The 19,823-nt window shown below is 39.8% G+C and overlaps 1 protein-coding gene across 5 annotated transcripts in view; it reads left to right on the top strand.

Annotated features, from left to right (window-relative positions):
* ZNF512 (zinc finger protein 512) overlaps window positions 1–18,292 on the top strand; it is a 35,254-nt gene extending 16,962 nt beyond the window's left edge. For 4 of the 5 annotated variants that reach the window (XM_004268152.3, XM_033425171.2, XM_033425173.2 and 1 more), the window contains 5 exons: window positions 1,264–1,458; window positions 11,818–11,919; window positions 12,845–12,907; window positions 14,077–14,175; window positions 16,272–18,292. In XM_004268152.3, coding sequence (XP_004268200.1) covers window positions 1,264–1,458; window positions 11,818–11,919; window positions 12,845–12,907; window positions 14,077–14,175; window positions 16,272–16,580 — 768 coding nt within the window. In that variant the 3' untranslated portion in view covers window positions 16,581–18,292. The remainder of the gene's footprint in view (window positions 1–1,263; window positions 1,459–11,817; window positions 11,920–12,844; window positions 12,908–14,076; window positions 14,176–16,271) is intronic. The other variant, XM_033425172.2, reaches the window with a different exon arrangement.
* The last annotated feature ends 1,531 nt before the right edge of the window (window positions 18,293–19,823 follow it).

Below are 19,823 nucleotides of genomic sequence, written 5' to 3'. Positions count from 1 at the left end.
TTATTTTTTTATTATTATTATTATTTTTTGCTGCACTGTGCAGAATGCAGCATCTGAATTCCCCGACTGGGGATCAAACCTGTGCCCCTTGCATTGGGAGCGCAGAGTCTTAACCACTGGACCAACAGGGAAGTCCCTGGACACGAGTGTTTTAGCAGATACATGTTTTGCAGATATTTTCTCCCAGTCTGTAGCTTGTCTTTGCATTTTTTATAGTGTTTTTCAAAGGGCAGAATTCTTAATTTTCATAAAGTTCAGTTTATCTTTTTTTTCCTTTTATGGATAATGCTTTTGTTGTTGTATCTAAGATATCTTTGCCCAATCCAGTGTATAATTTTCTTTTGCTGCATTATAACAATCACCATAAAATTAATGGCTTAAACAACACAACTGTATTATCTCACAGTTTATTAGGCCAGAAGTCCAGGTTACAGCATGGCTCAGCTGGTTCCCCTGTATAGAGCCTCACAAGACTGGAATCAAAGTGTCGGTAGGGCTGTTCCTTTCTGGAGGCTCGAAGAGACGATCTGTTTCCAGGCTCATTAAGATGGTTCAAGAATTCAGTTCCATTCAGGCATAGGACCTCATTTCCGTGTTTGCTGGGAGATGTGCTCAACTTCTAAAGGCTACCTGCAGTCCCTGGCTCATGGTCCATTTATCTTCGAGTCAGCAACAGTATTGAGTCTCTCTCATGCTTGAAATGTCTCCTGCCTCTTTTTTCTGTCACACCTCTCCTACTTAAAGTCAACTGATTATGGACATATATTAGATTTATAAGAATATCTTCACATCAGCATCTAGATTAATGTTTGGTTGATTAACTGATGACGGTAGCCTCACCAAGTTGACACATCAAAAAACCATCATGCCCAGGATCACAAAACGTTCTCCCTAGGTTTCTTCTAGAATTTTTATACTTTTATGGTTTACATTTATGGCTATGATCCATTTTGAATTAATTTTTGTATATGGGTTGATGTTTATTTCTTTGTATATGGGTATATCTTGACTTTTAACCACTTGCACTTATTCCAACACAACAGATTTTATCCTGCTAAGAAGCTTTTTACCAGTAAAATATGCATTAAGATGGTAGAGCTTTATACTAGCGGTTAGCAAGCTAGTAAGTAGCTTTCTTTTCTTCCTTTTTTTTTTTTTTTTAATAGCTCTTTCGATATGAGAGCAGGAAGGACAGCCTTTAATCACTGGATCTGATGGAAGCCATTTCTCAGGCCTGTGTTTTACTGTGTCTTATTCTTGCAGATATCCTTCTTTCCAGAGTCAGGACAGCCAGAGTGCTTGAAGGACATGAGCTTGGAGCCAAAGAGTGGGGGCCGAGTTCAGAGGCGTTCTGCCAAGATAGCTGTATACCACCTGCAGGAGCTGGCCTCTGCTGAACTGGCCAAGGAGTGGCCTAAGAGAAAGGTGCTTCAGGATCTGGTGCCTGATGATCGGAAGGTGAGGCAGAAAGTAGTATTAATTTTGAACCATTATGTCTGATACTGGGCTTACCACATACAGAAAAGTAAACACACTTGAGTGAGTACATGATAGACAATATTTTGCTCCTTTATCCTTGGAGATGGAGTATATCTGATCCAGCTTCAGTGTTTGGATTCATGTAGGTCCTAGAGTGACAGTCTTTTTCAGAAGTTCTTGAAGGAGCCCTCTTAATTTTAGGCTACTTCCATGGTGAACCTGAATTCCCAGGTCACTTTTTTGTTTGGTCTTTGCCCAGTATATTTCCACTTTGTTAGTTCATATGTAGTAGTTTAATATTTAGTTTAGGTAGGTGTTTTCAGTTTGTTTTTATAGCAGTAGAACCCCTTTCCCCACCTAGTTTTTTTTCCAAATAATAAAAGCTTATGCAAAACACCAGTATATAAAATAACTAAAAATGGAGTTGCTCTGAGTAACTAGGGGTAGTGAGCCCAAAGGCTTGTCTACTTAGCCTTCTCCTTGATACTTTTATCATTCCCCTCCACGGCCCCAAATGCACTTCTGAGGGGTGCAGAGCCCATCTTGGAAGCCTTTGGTTTAGAATAAACAGATCATAGAGGGAAGGAGCCCTATTTGGCCAAGAGGAGACAAGGAGTATATGACAGTGGAGTAGTCATGGGAAGGGGTTGGAGGGCTATACAGTAAGGACTAAGATCAGAGTTAAGGGTCTGTTACTCTCCAGGGTGTCAAGAAGAATAGTTTAGATTTGGCCTGGTGCTTTGACCCATGTGAGAGGAATGTTATGTATTATAAGAAAATAGGTCAAATCTAGAAGTTAACACTTTTTCTTATTTGGTCTAAAAATCAGTCCTACTGGTGTCCAAGAAGTTGGATCCTATTTTTCAATATCAGAACATCCTTTCTTGTTTCAGACTTATTGCCACTTTTTTCATGCCACAGGCTAAAGTACATGGTTATCTAAATTCAGTTTAGATGTGAATTTTGCACAGTGATATATATCTTGTGATATTGCAGTCCAGTTGCTTTCATTTTGCATGGTATGCGTTAGAGAATTTGTTAGCTCACTGATAAGTTTTGGTATTGTTACCTAGCAGATACTTTCTCAAAATCATCAAACAGTTTTATATTTTGACCGTGTATGGGTTTTAAGGCATAATTATTTTTTTTTAACATAAAAACTTAATTTTTTGGATTGTGGTTCAAAAGTCAAAATGATGACAAACATTGAGATATCTCACTCTCATTTGTCTTTTTCCTCTCGTGTATCTATGATTAACCATTCTTATTAGTTTCTTGTGTGTCCTTCTGGTGTTTCTTGATGCAAACACAAGCAATTTGTTTAGGAAAACCTCCTGTGTTTTCCTTTACTCTCACACTACTACACACTCACAACACTTCTGATACCAGATGTATGGGGTTTTCCCACACTGGCCAATTCTCCAACACCAGCTTGGTATCCTATAATTTAATATAGTCTGACACTATCTACTTGGAGTTAATATCAGATCATATAAGTTAAGGGCTCAATCCCACAAGACTGCTTCAACTTCAGATTCCAGTCATAACTCCCAGGTTGTCAACTTGTACTCTGCTGGATTGGCTATAAATTGGGGTTCCCATGACCCCTTGCTTGGGTTTGATAATTTGCTCAAATGATTCACAGAACTCAGGGAAACACGTTTACTGGTTTATTATAAAGGATGTAATGAAGGGTACAGATGAACAACCAGATGAAGAGATACATAAGGTGAGGTCTGGAAGAGTCCTGAGCATCAGAGCTCTTGTCCTGTGGAGTTGGGGGTGTGTCACTCTCCTGGCACATAGATATGTTCACCAACCCAGAAGTTCTCTGAACCCTGTTATTTGGGGATTTTTATGGAGGGTTCATCGCATACGCATAATTGATTATTAACTCCATTTTCATACCCTCTCTGCTTGCCAGAGAATGGGAGGTGGGCCTGAAAGTTCCAAACTTCTAATCATTGCTTTGTCTTTCTGGTGACCACCCTCCTTCTAGGAGTCCACCAAGAGTCAACTCATTAGAACAAAAGATGCTTCTGTCACCCAGGAAATTCCAAGAGATTTAGGAGCTCTGTGTCAGATATTCCTATAACTGAGGGAATTACAAATTTTAGGAGCTCTGTGTCAAGTACCAGGGTCAAAGACTAAGTATTAGCAGGATCTAGGGTGCAGAGACCAATATATATTTCTTACTATTTTACGAATATATATTCCTTTGTAAAAAACCTTTGTATTTTGAAATAATTTTAGACTTACAAAATAATTGCAAAATTAGTACAGAGTTTCCATGTGCTCTTTACCCAGCTTCCTCTAATGCCAACATCTTACATGTAAGTATAACAGGATCCCATCAACATCCCATCAGGATTCCACATTTAATTTTGTTTACTGTGTCTCCTTAGTCTCTTCTAATCTGTTACAGTTCTTTGGACATTCTTTGTCTTCTGTGCCCTTGACACTTTTGAAGAGACTATCTGGTTATTTTGTAGAATATCCCTAATGTGGGTGTGTCTGGTATTTTCTCAAGATTAGATTGAAGGTTTTATGTTTTTGGCAAAAATGCCTTCAAAGCAATGTTGGCCCTTCACAGTGTACCATATTAGGAGGTATATGTATCTTTTTACTGATGATAATAACCTTGGTCACTTGATTAGGTGTCCAGTTTTATCCATGGCAAAATTACAGTTTTCCCCTTTGTAAATTAATAAATATTTTGTGGGGAGATTGAGACATTCAACTAATCTGCCTTATTATACTTCTGCCCACTTTAGCATCCATCAGTGATTCTTGCCTGCAACAATTATTTCTATTGTGTTTTAGTCTAATGATGATTTTCTGTTTCCATCATTTCTTATTCAATGTTAATTGGAATTCTCCTGTGAGAAAGATCTTTTTCTTCTATTAATTTATTTATGTAAGTATGGAGTCATGGATACTTACTTTATTCTAGGGTTATAATCCAATGCTATTATTATTTTGCTGCTCAAATTGTCCCAGATTTGGCCATCAAGGGCTCTTTCAAGTGGGCTCCTGTGTCGTTTCAGCATGTCCCTATCACTTTTTGAGCACTTTTTAATTCTCTGACACCATGAGATACTGTAGGTGCATCTTGTATTTTTCTTGCCCCAGCCCTGGAACCAACTGTTCCTCTAAGGAATCCTCCTTTCTTTTATTGGAGAATATATTTAAAAACAAAGATTTGAGTGCTAGGTGTACTTATTCCTACTGGGATGTCATTGCTTCTGGGTCCTCTTGACGGATAGAAATATGACATTTATGTATGAATATTCATGCACACATACACATAATAGTACTTATTCTATATCTGTCTGTTTAAAGCCATGATTCATCTCCAGTCCAACACTACAAGTTTCATTCACACCTTCTTTTTTCCTTACTTGTAACTCCTTTCTCTAGTAATGAGAATCCTGGCTGTCACTGTCTACAGTATATTTATTTATTTGCTCAATCCTACTATAACATGAAGTAGTTTCAGAATTGTTAACCCATACCTCTGTAAAAAACAAATTTACTAACTAGAGACTAATATTTATATATAGTTTTTTTAATCTTTAGCCTTAGCATATATAGTCAAAGTACTGTTTTCCAAAGTTTCTTAGGTTGGTTCCCACCTCCCCCACTCCTTTCATTATGTTTCTCATTTGTAATAATTATATTTCTCGTTTGTAATAATAAGGTTCATGTGTTACTCTTATTACATTTTGGGTTCCCCCTACATCCTATTTAATTTAAACCATTCATGGAGGAGTAGCCAAAATGGTAGAGTAGTACAACTGTGAGCTCACCTCCTCCCATGGACAGACCTGTTTACAAAGCAACTATCTTTGAGGATGAGGTGAAGACTAGCAGAAAATAGCAGTTATATCCATAACTAAAGATGTAAAGAAGGAACTACAACAAGATGGGTAGGAGGGGCAGAGACATGGTAGTCAAGACCCATATCCCTGGATAGGTGACCCACAAATGGAAGAATATTCACAACTGCAGCGGTTCTCTGCAAGCTGTGAGGGGTCTGAGCCCCATATCTGACTCCTCCCCAGCCTGGGGGTCCTGCACTGGGAAGATGAGCACCCAGAATGTCTGACTTTGAAGGCCAGCAGGGCTTGCATACAGGAGAGCCAGAGGGCTGTAGGAAACAGAGACTGTCCTCTTAGATAGCACACCAAAAAACCTCACGCACTCCAAGACCCATTACAGAGACAGTAATTGGAAAGAAGCCTGAGTCAGACCCACTTGCTGGGTTTGGAGAGCCTGCCAGAGAGGCAGGAGGCAACTGTGACTCCCCCAGGGGAAACAGTCACTGGTGGCCGCCATTTTGGGGAGCTTGTTTGACTGCGAAGACACTGGTGCTGGCATGTGCCATGCTGGAGTCCTCCCTCTAGCCTGTGAGCACCAGGGGCTCACCACCCACCAGCCAGTCAGCACCAGTCCCAGGACTGGCTCAGGCTGAGCAGCTACCACACTGGGACCCAGCTCCCTCCACCACTGGGCCCAGGACCTGGCCCCACCCACCAGCAGGCCTGCACCAGCCCTGACACCCCTAGAGCCTGGCCCTGCTCACCAGTGGGCCAGCACCAGCACTAAGAGCCCCAGGCTGCACAGGCAGCTTTTCTGGGACCTGGACCTTCCCAACAGTGGGTTGGCACCAGCCCCAGGACCCCCTGGGCTATGCAGCCAGCCTTACTGGACTTGTCCCACCCACTATCAGGCCAGCATCATCCCTGGGTGCCCCCAAGCCTGGTAGCCAGCCACCCTAGGACCCAGTTCTGCTCACCAGCAGGTCACCACCAGTCCCAGCGCCCCCTGGGGACCTGCTGTCAGCCGCACTGGGACCCAGTCTTGCCCACCAGTGGGCTGGCAGCCACTGCATGAGTCAGGGCCTAGCAGCCAGCTGGGCCAGGTGCCAGCCCCGCCTACCAGTGTGCCCGCAGTAGCCAGCCCCGCCACAAAAGAAGGGCTCACATAGCCCACATAGGGGGAAATCCCTAGAGCATATTGTTCCGGTGACCAGAGGGGAGTGTGCTACTAGGTGCCACAGGATATCTCATACATAAGGCCACTTCTCCAAGATGGGGAACTGTAACTGACCTGTCTAATATATGGAAATAAACACAGAGAATTAGGCAAAATGAGAAAGAGGACTGTGTTCCAGACAAAGGAACAAGACAAAATCCTGGAAGAAGAACTAAGGAAAGAGTAGATAAGCCTTCTACCTGATAGAGTTCAAGGTGATGCTCATAAAGATACTCAGTGAAATCAGGAAAAGAATGGACGAATACAGTGAGAAGTTTAACAAAGAGTTAGAAAATATAAAGAAGAACTGAAGAACTGAAGAATACAGTAACTGAAATAAAAAATACACTAGAAGGAATCAACAGTAGATTAGATGATACAGAAGAACAGAAGAGTGAACTGGAGGACAAAATAGTAGAAATCACCCAAGCTGAGTAGAAAAAAGAAAAAGGAATTTTAAGAAATGAAGATAGTTTATGAGAACTAACATTCATATTATAGGGGTCCCAAAAGGGGAAGAGAGAGAAAAGGGGGCAGAGAATTTATTTGAAAAAATAATAGCTGAGGGCTTCCCTGGTGGTGCAGCGGTTGAGAGTCCGCCTGCTGATGCAGGGGACACGGGTTCGTGCCCCGGTCCGGGAGGATCCCACGTGCCGCGGAGCGGCTGGGCTCGTGAGCCATGGCCGCTGAGCCTGCGCGTCCGGAGCCTGTGCTCCGCAACGGGAGAGGCCACAACAGTGAGAGGCCCGCGTACCACAAATAAATAAATAAATAAAAATAATAATAATAGCTGAAAACTTCCCTAACTTGGGGAAGGAAACACATATCCAGGTCTAGGAAGCATAAAGAGTCCCAAACAAGACAAACCCAAAGAGGTCTGCACCAAGACACATTGTAATTAAAATGGCAAAAATTAAAGACAGAAGATCTTAAAAGCAGCAAAGCAACTAGATACATACAAGAGAACTCCCACAAGACTATCAACTGACTTTTCAGCTGAAACTGCAGGCCAGAAGGGGGTGGCACGATTTATTTAAAGTGATGAAAGGAAAAAACCTACAGTCAAGTACTCTTCCCAGTAAAGCTATCATTCAGATTTGAAGGAGAGTTAAAAGGTTTTACAGATAAATAAAAGCTACAAGAGCTCAGCACCACTAAACCAGCTTTATAAGAAATGTTAAAGGGACTTCTCTAATCGGAAAAGAGAAGACCACAACTAGAAATATGAAAATTACAAAAGGAAAAAAATCTCTTTGGTGAAAGCAAATATACAGTAAAAATAGGAAATCAACCACTTATAAAGCTAGAAGGAAGGTTAAAAGACAAACTAGTAAAATCATCTATGTGCATAAGGGATATACAAAACAGAAAGCTGTAAAATATGTCAAAAACATTTGAGGGAGAGAGTAAAAATGCATGGTTGTTAGAATGCCTTCAAACTTAAGAGAACATCAACTTAAAAGAAAAAATATATATATATGGGCTGCTGTATGTAAACCTTATGGTAACCACAAACCAAAAATCTGCAATAGAAAAAAGAGAAAGGAGTCCAAAACTATCACTAAAGATAGTTATCAAATTACAAGGAAAGAGAGCAAAAGAAGAAAAAGGAACAAAAAAGAGCAACAAATACCCAGAGAACAGTTACCTAAATGGCCATAAGTACATATCTATCAATAATTACTTTAGATGTAAATGGACTAAGTACTCCAATCAAAAGACATAGAGTAGCTGAATGGATACAAAAACAAAACATGTATACATGCTGTCTAAAAGAGACTCACTTCAGATCTGACTGACTGAAAGTGAGGGGGTGAAAAAAGGTATTCCATGCAAATGGAAACAAAAAGAAAGGTGGGTTATTTATATTTATATCAGATAAAATATTTATATCAGATAAAATAGGTCTTAAAGACCGTAACAAGAGACAAAGGACATTACATAATGATAAAGGGATCAATCCATATTTATATCAGATAAAATATTTATATCAGATATTTATATCTGATATTTATATTTATATCAGATAAATATATTTTTATCAGATAAAATATTTATATTTATATAAGATAAAATATATCAGATATTGATATCAGATAAAATAGGTCTTAAAGACCATAACAAAAGACAAAGGACATTACATAATGATAAAGGGATCAATCCAAAAAGAAGATATAACAGTTGTAAATATATATGCACTCAACGTAGGAGCTCCTAAATACATAAAGCAAATGTTAACAAACAAAAAGGGAGAGGGACTTCCCTGGTGGTCCAGTGGTTAAGACTCCGCGCTCCCAGTGAAGGGGATGTGGGTTCAATGCCTGGTTGGGAAACTAAGATCCCCCATGCCATGTGGTATGGCAGAAAAAAAAAAGGGAGGGGTAGAAATCGACAATAACACAATATTAGTATGGGACTTTAACACCCCATTTACATCAGTAGACAGATCATCCAGACAGAAAGTCAATAAGGAAACACTGGCATTAAATGACACATTAGACCAGATGGACTTTATATGTTTTATATATATAACATTCCATCCAAAAGCAGAATACACATTATTTTCAAGTGCACATGGAACATTCTTCAGGATAGACCACACGCTAGGCCACAGAACAAGTCTCAATTTAAGAAGATTGAAATCGTATCAAGCATCTTTTCCAACCAGAAGGGTATGACACATGGAGGCTAAGCGATATTGCTACTCAGCAACCAGTGGGTCACTAAAGAAATCAGAGGAAACTGAAAAATATCTGGAGATGAATGAAAATGGAAACACAACAATTCAAAATCTATGGGATGCAGCAAAAGCAGTTCTTAGAGGGAACTGCTAAATTCTAATGATACAAGCCTACCCCAGGAAACAAGAAAAATCCCAAATACACAACCTAACCTTATACCTAAAGGAACTAGAAAAAGAAGAACAAGCGAAACCCAAAGTTAGTAGAAGGAAAGAAAGAATAAAAATCAGAGCAGAAGTAAATGAAATAGACACTAAAAAATAAATAAAAAGGAAACATCAATGAAACTAAAAGCTGGTTCTATGAAAAGTTAAAAAAAAATTGATAAACCTTTAGCCACACTCATCAAGAAAAAAGAGAGTGACCAAATAAATAAAAGGAAAAAGGAAACGTTACCATTAACAACAGAGAAATACAAATGATCATAAGAGACTACTATGAATAATTACAGTATATGCCAATAAAAAGGACAACCTAGAAGAAATGGATAAATTCCTGGAAACATCCAATCTCCCAAGACTGAATCAGGAAGAAATAGAAAATATGAACAGACCAAATTGAATCCGTAATTTAAAAGCTCCCTACAAACAGAAGTTCAGGACCAGATGGCTTCATAGGTCAATTCTACAAAACATATAAAGAAGAGTGAACACTGGTCCTTCTCAAACTGTTTCAAAAAATTGAAGAGGAAGGAACACTTCTGAACTCATTCTATGAAGCCAGCATCACCCTGATACCAAAACCTGACAAAGACACCACAAAAAAAGAAAATTACAGGTCGGTATCACTGATGAACATAAAGCAAAATCCTCAACAACGTATTAGCAAATCTAATTCAACAATACATTAAAAGGATCATACACCATGATCATGTGGGATTTATCCCAGGGATGCAGTGATGGTTCAGTATCCACAAATCAATCAGTGTGATATATCACATTAACAAACTAAAGAATGGAAAGTATGGGGTTATCTGAATAGATACAGAAAAACTTTTGACAAAATGCAATCCATCTATGATAAAAATTCTCAACAAAGTGGTTACAGAGGGAACATACGTCAACATAATAAAGGCCATCTGTTACAAGCCTGCCAGTAACATCCTACTCAATAGTGAAAAGCTAAAAGCATTTCTTCTAAGATCAAGAAGATAAGGATGCCCACTTTTATTAAACATAGTATTGGAAGTCCTAGCAACAGCAATCAGACAAGAAAATAAAATCAATGGCATCCAAATTGGAAAGAAGTAAAATTGTCACTGTTTGCAGATGACATAATACAATATAGAGAAAATCCAAAGGATACCACAAAAAGCTATTAGAACTGATCAATGAATTCAGGAAAGTTGCAGGGTACAAAATTAATACACAGAAATCTGTTGTGTTTCTATACACTAAAAACGAGCTATCAGAAATCAGAATTAAGAAAACAATCCCATTAACAGTTGCATCAAAAAGAATGAAATACCTAGGAGTAAATCTCACAAAGGAGGTAAAAGACCTATACTTAGAAAACTAAGACACTGATGAAAGAAATTGCAGACAACAGAAACAAGTGGAAAGATATACCATGCTTATGGATTGGAAGAATTAATATTATTAAAATGACTAAGAAAGAGGAAATGCTTATAAATAAAACCAGTTTTGTACTGTGATTTACCAAAGGTTCTTTAGGTTACCTTTCTTACTTCCTCCATTAACCTCTATGGGCTTGGATCTGTTCTTCTGTCTCAGAGAATCAGTTTCCTTTCAGATGCTTCCATTTTTCAAGCAGGAGGACTGTGTATTACCAATGGTGAACTTTGCAAGAACTGTCTCTACAGGTGTTAACTCTTCTGGAAACTAGTTATAGTTGTAAGAAGAGACTAACTGGTGTCAAAGCATGAGAAAGGAAGTGCTAGGAATAATTCTACTTTTGCAGTATAAGCAAAGAATAGATGTTCTATTCCCTGAGTTTTCTCACATTCTTTCAGGTTGAACCTTAATCTTTTTGTGTTAGAATTTTTAAAATATCAAAAATTAACATGATGTCATTGAAGAAAAATGATAAATGCAGATAAGCAGGCAGAAAATCACTCAAAATTCTAGCACCCAGAGAATACCACTGTTAACGTTTTGATTTATAGCCTTTGACCCATATCCATATATTTCTACTGAATATGTAATATATATATATGTCCCTTGAGTATAATATATACATATTATATATATATTATATATAGAGAGGGAAAATTTATATTGCTTTCTCTTTTGTAACAAATATTTTAACTGTATAATGCTCTGTCACTAGCTTTTTTTTTTCAACTTTAGATGAAATGTTATATCTGAAAGTCTCCTGTCCTCTGTTAAAAATCAAACTATTTTAAGACAGAACAATAGGCAATTATACTTACATGTTTCAGGAACTTTAAAGGATCTTACATATTATCATTTTTGTGTATGAAAATATACTTCTGCAACTCTAGAATTATATGAACCTGAAGAGTTATGTAATTCTGTTACTTTTGGGGTATTTTGGTTGAAAGTTGGATTCCTCCAATAAAATGTTTGTTGTCTTGTAGTTAAAATATACTCGTCCTGGGCTACCGACCTTCAGCCAGGAAGTACTACACAAATGGAAGTCAGATATCAAGAAGTATCATCGCATTCAGTGTCCTAACCAGGTGGTTCTTTCTCATTCATTTATTCACTAAATGTTGATCAAGCATCTGCTGTTTGTTTCAGTTACTTATTCCTTTGTGACAAAACACCTGAACTTTAGAGGCTTAAAACATCAATTACTTTGTTAACGATTCTGTAAATCAACAATTCTGTCAAGACTCAGAAGGCAGTTGTATATGGCACCAGCTGGAATCATTCATGGGTTGCATTCTGCCGGAAGCTCTGATGGGGCCTGAATGTCAGGTGGCTTCTAAGCAGCTACTTCAGCTGGGAGATTGATTGTCCATATGGCCTCTCTCTCTTGCATGGTAGTTGGGTTACCAGTGGGGTACATGGTGACTGAATTCTCAGACAGAGTATTCCAAGAACATAAAAGCAACAGCTCAGATCTCTTAGGCCTAGCTTCAGAATTTGTTCAGCCTCATTACCATAGCATTCCGTTGGTCAAAAAAATAATAGGACTTATCCAGTTTCAAAGGGAGGATAAATGACTCACTTCTTGATGGGAAGAGTGGCAGAGAATTTCCAGCCATCATTAATCTACTACAGCTGTATATGCATTACTTTGGGGAGGAGTAGATATATAAGAAGTAAGAGACACATTTGCACTAAAGAAAGCTGATCTTTGGAAAAACTTGAGCATACAGTTTTTTGTATTTTTGTAAGTATCAGAAAAGTACTAGGGAACAGAGTGTTTTAAGCTTTTTTAAACAACTTTTTTACCTCTTTTTCTTTTACCTTTCCTTGGTTTTCTTTTTGTTCTTTGGCTTACATATTTTTCTGTGTGGTTTGTGGTGCGATTTATTGGGTTTCTTCCCCCCTCCCTCCCCCCGCATGGGTACAGTGGGTTAGTGCAAATGGCCAGATTGCTAAGAAAAGGATGCTGTTTGGTGTGGTCTTCACATGATTTCTTTTTCTCTTTTTCAGGGCTGTGAGGCTGTCTACAGTAGTGTATCTGGCCTTAAAGCTCACCTGGGCTCTTGTACATTGGTTTGTAACGTTCTGAACTATTTATCTTAACATGACCTCTAAAATAGTCTGACATGGAAGAGAATTCAGATTCGGTGAACAGCTAATTGTCCTGTTTGCTATTATCTTCAAAGGCTGGTTTAGTTTAGTTTTGTTTTTTTTTGTCCCAAAGATCCTCGGTCTGTTAATTGGGTGGGATGCCAGGGTATGTCCAAGATGCAGAATGGGCCAAAATAGCCATAAGTCATATCAATGAAAAAATTTGGAGAAAAATATATAGTTCTGAGTCCCTACCAGGGATTTAACTTCTTCCACCTGAGCGTCTACCACACTGCGCCTGCCCTATCTTATTGGGCCTTCAACTTCCTAGAATCAACTTACATTGTGCTTATCTGGATTGGTGAAGATCCTCAAACCCATCTGAACTATTCTGGCTTCTGGGGATGGGAGGTGCGATCCCTGGGTGTTAGGCTAACAGCCATTCACCTCACTGAATCTTTTCCATGTTGACCCCAGTGCCCTGCAACCTACCAGTCATGGGGATGGCTGCCACTTTCCATTCCCATTCAGAAGTATCTCCTCACACAAAATAAGCACCATGGAAACCCGAAGCTTCAGGAGCAGAGAGAAGTCTCAGTCAAGGCAACAAGGGAGTTGGAGACATCCAAACCAGATCTGTCCAGGAATGCTTAGGAGTTCGTCATCTTGATCCTAGTTTCTGAGTCATTCAGCTAGATCTTATGGAGGGTACTCTTCTAATTCTGGATTCCTAAGGCACTCTTTGCAGCAGTGGATTGATTCTAGTGGGAAGAATTGCGCATTGGTGCCTCATTGAACTTAAGGAGTTTGATAATTTGAGGGGAGAAGCCAAGAGAACCTGCAAGTGAAGTGGAAGACATAAGGGAAGATAGAAAAACGTGACATGTTACATAATAAAATTAGGGGAACTTCAGGTTGTGTTGGGGAGGGTCAGTGGGGTCAGTGTTTGGTATAGAACTGCATTAGGATAGATGTGTTATGGTCATAGTATGCCCAAACTTGTTTTCCTAAATATAGTGGTGTTTCGGATTTTCTTCCTTCTTCACTTTGCTGAAGTAGTATCTCCTCTTTTCATCTCTGACAGTCCCTACCCATTGCCCAGGTATGTGTTCCTGAATTTACCCTTCTCTTTCTTTCTTTCTTGAAAATAGGGAACCTTTGTGGCTGGAAAATACAAGTGTCTTCTATGTCAAAAAGAATTTGTGTCAGAGAGTGGTGTCAAGTATCACATCAACTCTGTCCACGCTGAGGTGAGGTTTCTCCTTCCCACAGTGTTTTTATAATCTTGTGGACCCCATGAATATGCCACAAGGGATCGGAATTTTGTGCCTGTTATTATAGGCTAAGACTGTCAGAGAGACTAAAGGGTCTACATTAGAGTTTAAAAACTTCCTAAAATTAGGCGTGTAATAGTTTTTTTCTGTGAAAGCATTTAAAATCACTGTGGGTGTGAGCATCCCTGACTCTTCTAATTATCTTAAGTCCGATTAAATCAGACATCTGGGAACCAGGCTGCATTTACACCTTTGGAATTCTTGTTTCACAGCCATGTCTGTGCTCCTGTTTTCTGGTATTCCAACATCTTGGAGCAACCTGTTTTGAATATTGTTGAAATACCATATAGAAACAATGTAAAAGATGTTATTGAGACAATTGAGGCAACTTGAATACTAGCTGTACTACTAAGTAATAGTAATGTGTCAATGTTAATATTCCAAAATGTGATAATTGTATTGTAGTTATGCAGGGGAATGCGCTTGTTCTTAGGCAGGTACATGATGTTTTTGGGGATGAAGTATCATGTCTGTAGCTAAATTGTGAATGGTTCAGAGGAAAGGAGGGAGGGAGGGAAGAAGGGAGAGAAGGAGGGGAAGAGAGAGTAACAATGGTCAATCTAGGTGTTCATTGAACTATTGTAACTTTTCTGGAAAGTTTGTAAATTTTCAAAATTAAAAAATTCTGTTAAAAATGCTTTAAGTTCAGAAGGTCAAGAGTTTTCTCTTGGGGAAAGTTTTTAGGCGTTCAGGTGAACAGAGAAATTCTCTACCATATAATTAAATACCCTTATTGCAAAAGCTCAAGGAGTAGAGTGTGCATTCTCTTGGCATATTTTACTGCAGATACTGTTGTTGCCTGGTGAGGAAAAATAGCAAGCGCCTGCGGCTGTCCTCTGCCCTCAGATGCAATAGTTCTTAGCAGTGTGGGCTTTAGTTAGTGTCATCCATTGTGGTTCCTGTTGCTTTACTGGTTGAAGCTTTGGGAATCCGTTTCCATATCTGAGATTTCTTCAGGAAGGCAGTCTTTTTTTTTTAATAATATTACCTTTCTATGCTTTGGGAAGTATTTGAAAGATAATTATCTCCTGACAAAATCTGGCCTTCGTATAGTTCACTTGTTTCTCCAGTTTCTGTTTCAAAAGTTGGAACCAACAAATTTCACTTAGTTTGGGACTTGCTCCCAAGTATTTGTTCAATAATTTATGCCTGTATTTATGAAATCCTTATGGTGTTAAACATGTTTACCTTGTTCCTCCCTTTCTGCCTCACTTTTTTAAAAAAATTATATTTAGTTTTTTGGCTGCATTCAGTCTTCGTTGCTGCACGCAGGCTTTCTCTTGTTGCGGAGAGCTGTGTGCGGGCTTCTCATTGCGGTGGCTTCTCTTGTTGTGGAGCATGGGCTCTAGGCTCCTGGGCTTCAGTAGTTGCAGCATGTGGGCTCAGTAGTTGTGGCACATGGGCTCAGTAGTTGTGGCTGGCGAGCTCTAGAGTGCAGTCTCAGTAGTTGTGGCGCATGGGCTTAGTTGCTCCGCGGCATGTGGGATCTTCCCGGACCAAGGCTCGAACCCATGTTCCCTGCCTTGGCAGGCGGATTCTTAACCACTGCGCCACCAGGGAAGTCCCTAACCCTTAATTTTTTAAAACTGAGACTCAGAGAGGTTAAGTTAATTTTCTGATGGTCACGTGGCTAGAAACAGAGCTAGGATTTGCACCCAGGTGGTCTGGCTGCAAAATTCATGCTCTTAACCACTACACTGTCATGAAATAAAAATCTCCTATGGCTCAGTGCTTTACATCTCATGCGAAGATTTTTAAAAGGAGAGGAGTGGGTGGGATCATGCTAAGTAATCAGTAGTACCCGAAATCATGTCTTACACAAGAAATGCTTGTAATGACTGCTCTGTACTGAATTTCTCCAGTTTAAAAGACACAGTTCTAAGCTCTGGTTCCATATCTGTTTTCTCTTTACTGTGTTCTGTCCTAATCATGCCTTTAAAAAAAAATCTTCCCATACCACTTCCTAGTGCACTATATTTTGACTGGCTAATGTTTCTGTTTTGCCTCTGTAGGATTGGTTTGTTGTAAACCCAACAACGACCAAAAGCTTTGAGAAGCTGATGAAGATAAAACAGCGACAGCAAGAAGAAGAAAAGCGGAGGCAGCAGCACAGGAGCCGAAGGTCTCTAAGAAGGCGGCAGCAGCCTGGCATTGAGCTTCCTGAGACAGAGCTGAGTCTTAGAGTAGGGAAGGATCAGAGGAGGAGTCATGAGGAACTGCTCGTGGCAACGTCCTGTAAAGAACCAGAGCAGGAGCCAGTGCCAACACAGTTCCAGAAAGTCAAGCCCCCAAAGACGAATCATAAACGAGGAAAGAAATAGGCAGTCAGTGTGAAAGCACTCCTGGGAGAGTGGATGGGATGCTGTGGTCACAGGGACCTGTGTGGAGAGGCCTGAGTCACGGGGGCCAAGTGAAGAGAAATTTACTCTTTCAGCTGTTTGTGTAAGGCTGTGGCACTCTCAGCTCCTTCCTCCTGTGTAAATTTCAGTGTTTTCCCTATTGATTCACGTGGACCCTCCACCACCCACACCCCCATCTCCTTTTTGGTAGATTTTCCTGCTATTCTCATTGGAGTCCTCCTATTTTTCTCTTATCTTGCCCAAAGAGCTCCTCCTTAAGGCCCACTATAGGCCCTTCTTGCCCCATACAAGACTGAGAAACCTGTTTGATTATCCTTTCCATACTGGGGTGTAGAATGTTCTTGGAAGCTCCATTGATTTCGTAGTCACTCCATCATCTTATAAAACAATTCCAAACTAACTCTTTAAAACCATACTGATTTATCATTTTGTATTTGTGATATAACAAGCCTAGAACCTAGAACTGTTGTCACTCCTTTAATAAGGTTCCCCCGTCTGCTTGGGTGACAGAATTTATGGAGGCTCTTTGCTGTCTCAATATGGTTTTAGGATTGAAAGTGAGAAAATAGATTTAGAATAGAAAAGCTAGACCCTCCGGACACAGGTTTTCCTAGGAAATGCTTTGTTTGTCCCAGGTGGCAGTAAGTAACTAGACCCACACACATGAAATGCAGCCTTAGGAGGAATGTGTCCCACACATAAAATGACTGGAAAGAAGAAAGTAGCAGGAAAAATAAATAGCGCCTCAACTTCCCTGGGTGTGAGGCCTCCTCTGTTGCTATGACCAGTGCCCTCCTGCAGCTTGTCTTGCTCCTGACGTTTTGAGGATTGAAAGAGAAATAAACCCTTTTGCTCCTGATGTTTGACACAGAACCCTAATATTGCTGGTACTCCTGTGAGGATTGGTAGCCAAGGTGCACATTCCTTCTCCCCTGGACTTGACCTGACTTGTTAGTCTGCACTCTGTTAAGTCCTCGTATCTCCCTTTAGCCAAAGTCTGTCTCTTTGAATTTTCTGAGAATATTGTCCTCTACCTTCTTTTTTAGATGTTGTGTTCTGTCCTTTTTATAACCTGAGACTTTGACACCAGGTGTAGATATTTATCTGGAGTTGGAAAGAAAAGTTCTTTTTCTGAACCTCATGCCTACCTGATAGTATCTGTTAGCCTGTTTCTCTTTGAGGCTGGCTTTCCCTGGAGCATTGGTTAGAGCAGCTCTGTTGTCGTATTCCTGGATTCTCTTCCCCTTTTCCATAAATATTGGTCTTCTATATTCTTGCCAATTTTTGTGGCTTATGCCACATAAAAAGCCAGGGACCCTTAACCCTAATATGGACCAATACTGCCTTTTCAAATTCTGAAAGGCTGTTACCACTTTTAACTCTGTTCTCTGTGCTCCTCCATATAGCCTTAAAATGTGGGCTTTTGTGAAGACCACTTTCAAACATGGGAGCATTGAAACCTGATTGGGATACTGCCAGAACGGGTAGTTTTGCAACAAGGGAAGGATGTGGTCTGTCCACTCGACATTGTCATTGGCAGTTGCTCCCTTAAAGCCCTTTCCGTACATGAGGATTGTCAGGGAGGAAAATGGAGAAGCTCTGTTAATTTCTGGTGAGTAAGACTTGGGGAATGTTTGGCAATGGCAAGAAAAATAAATGACTCTGTGTTAGAATGATGTTTTCCATTGTTCATTGACTCCAACGTGCTACCTGTCTCCTTGCTGACACAGTGTGTCTGGGGAAGATAACGACTAGAGATGGGAATGAGTTTGGAAGAAGTAACACGTACAGTTGTGTCAGTAGTTCTTTAGGCCCTGAAATGTGCTGGTTCAAATGAATCCACTCATACCTTGCTTTATTGCTCTTCCTCTTACAGATAGCGATTTTAATTAAAGTATGTACATTGTTGTTTTAGACATAATGGTATTGCACACTTTAAATAGACTACCATATAATATAAACATACCTTTTATATGCACTGGGAAACTGAAAAATTCATGTGACTTCCTTTATTATGAAATTTACTTTATTGTGGTGGTCTACACCCAAACCCCCAATAACAGATGTGTGCCTGTAATTGGTTTGAGATTAAACTTGTCCAGTCTCATCCAGGGCCCTTGCAGGTGATCCTTTTGTTTTTCCTGTCTGAGCCAGGGATCAGCAGGACTCACTAGAGATGATCCTAAATATATTAATTGAATCTTTAAGATTTTTAACCAAATTCATTAGAATAATATTTATTGAAGTTGAGCGGTATCAGGTTTAGCTAGATTTTGGAGCAATGTGAACTCCCTGCACTTTGGAATGGACATTGGGTACAATCAATTTAAAAACTAATTGGCAGGAGCTCTTAAAATTGAAGATATGCCCTGAGACTCAGTAATTTCACTCCTACGGCTATACAAACTACTCCTGGTCAGGTGTTCTACTAGACATCTACAAGAATGATGTTGCAGTCTAATTTCCAATATGTACTGGAAACATCCTGTACCAGAGACTACTGGCTGTGCAGCAAAATTGGCTTTACCTTGCAGAATTATAGGATTATAGGAGAATGGCTAGACTGCACTTCCAGCCCTCCAGCCAATTCCCCTGTAGTGATGGGGTAGCCAACTAACTTCTCTCTGGTGGAATGTGAGTGCGAGTGATGTGTGTCAATTCCATGCCAGGACTTTTAAGAGAGCGAATGTACCTCCATGCTTTCTTTCCCCTTCTTCTGGCTAGATGCAGTTGATACGGCAGCTCTAGGTCATGGTAGACCATAACATGGAAGATATCGATTCCCTGAATGACCCCAGGAAAGACTATTTGCCAATCAGGATGATCTATCTGTCTGAGACTATTGTATGAGCAAAAAATAAATGCCTTTTCTTTGAGTCATGATATAATCTTGGGTCTCTTCCTGAGCCTAGTCTCTTACATAAGCTACTTGTCCATTATCAGGAGAAAATGGGTAAGTTGTGGTCTTCATCCTGAGGAATACTATACAGCTGTCAGAAGAACGAGGTCTTCTTTTAAAAAAAATTAGCATTTGTTTAATAGCAGGTTTTAAAGCACTTTTTCCCTCACATCTCTTTAAAACAACTGATTCATTCAACCAAGAGACACAGAAAACCTTTACGTGACTCAGTGGGTAAGTCATTGGGGGAGAGGACCTGGGTCTCTGCATGCCACTCGAGGTAGTGGATTTCTTCCTAAGGCAAC

This window comes from Orcinus orca, chromosome 13 (genome assembly GCF_937001465.1).
Source record: "Orcinus orca chromosome 13, mOrcOrc1.1, whole genome shotgun sequence".
In the NCBI taxonomy this organism is placed as follows: Eukaryota; Metazoa; Chordata; class Mammalia; order Artiodactyla; family Delphinidae; genus Orcinus; species Orcinus orca.
Note: the sequence above shows the minus strand (reverse complement) of the source record. Positions and strands in the feature narration are given on the sequence as shown.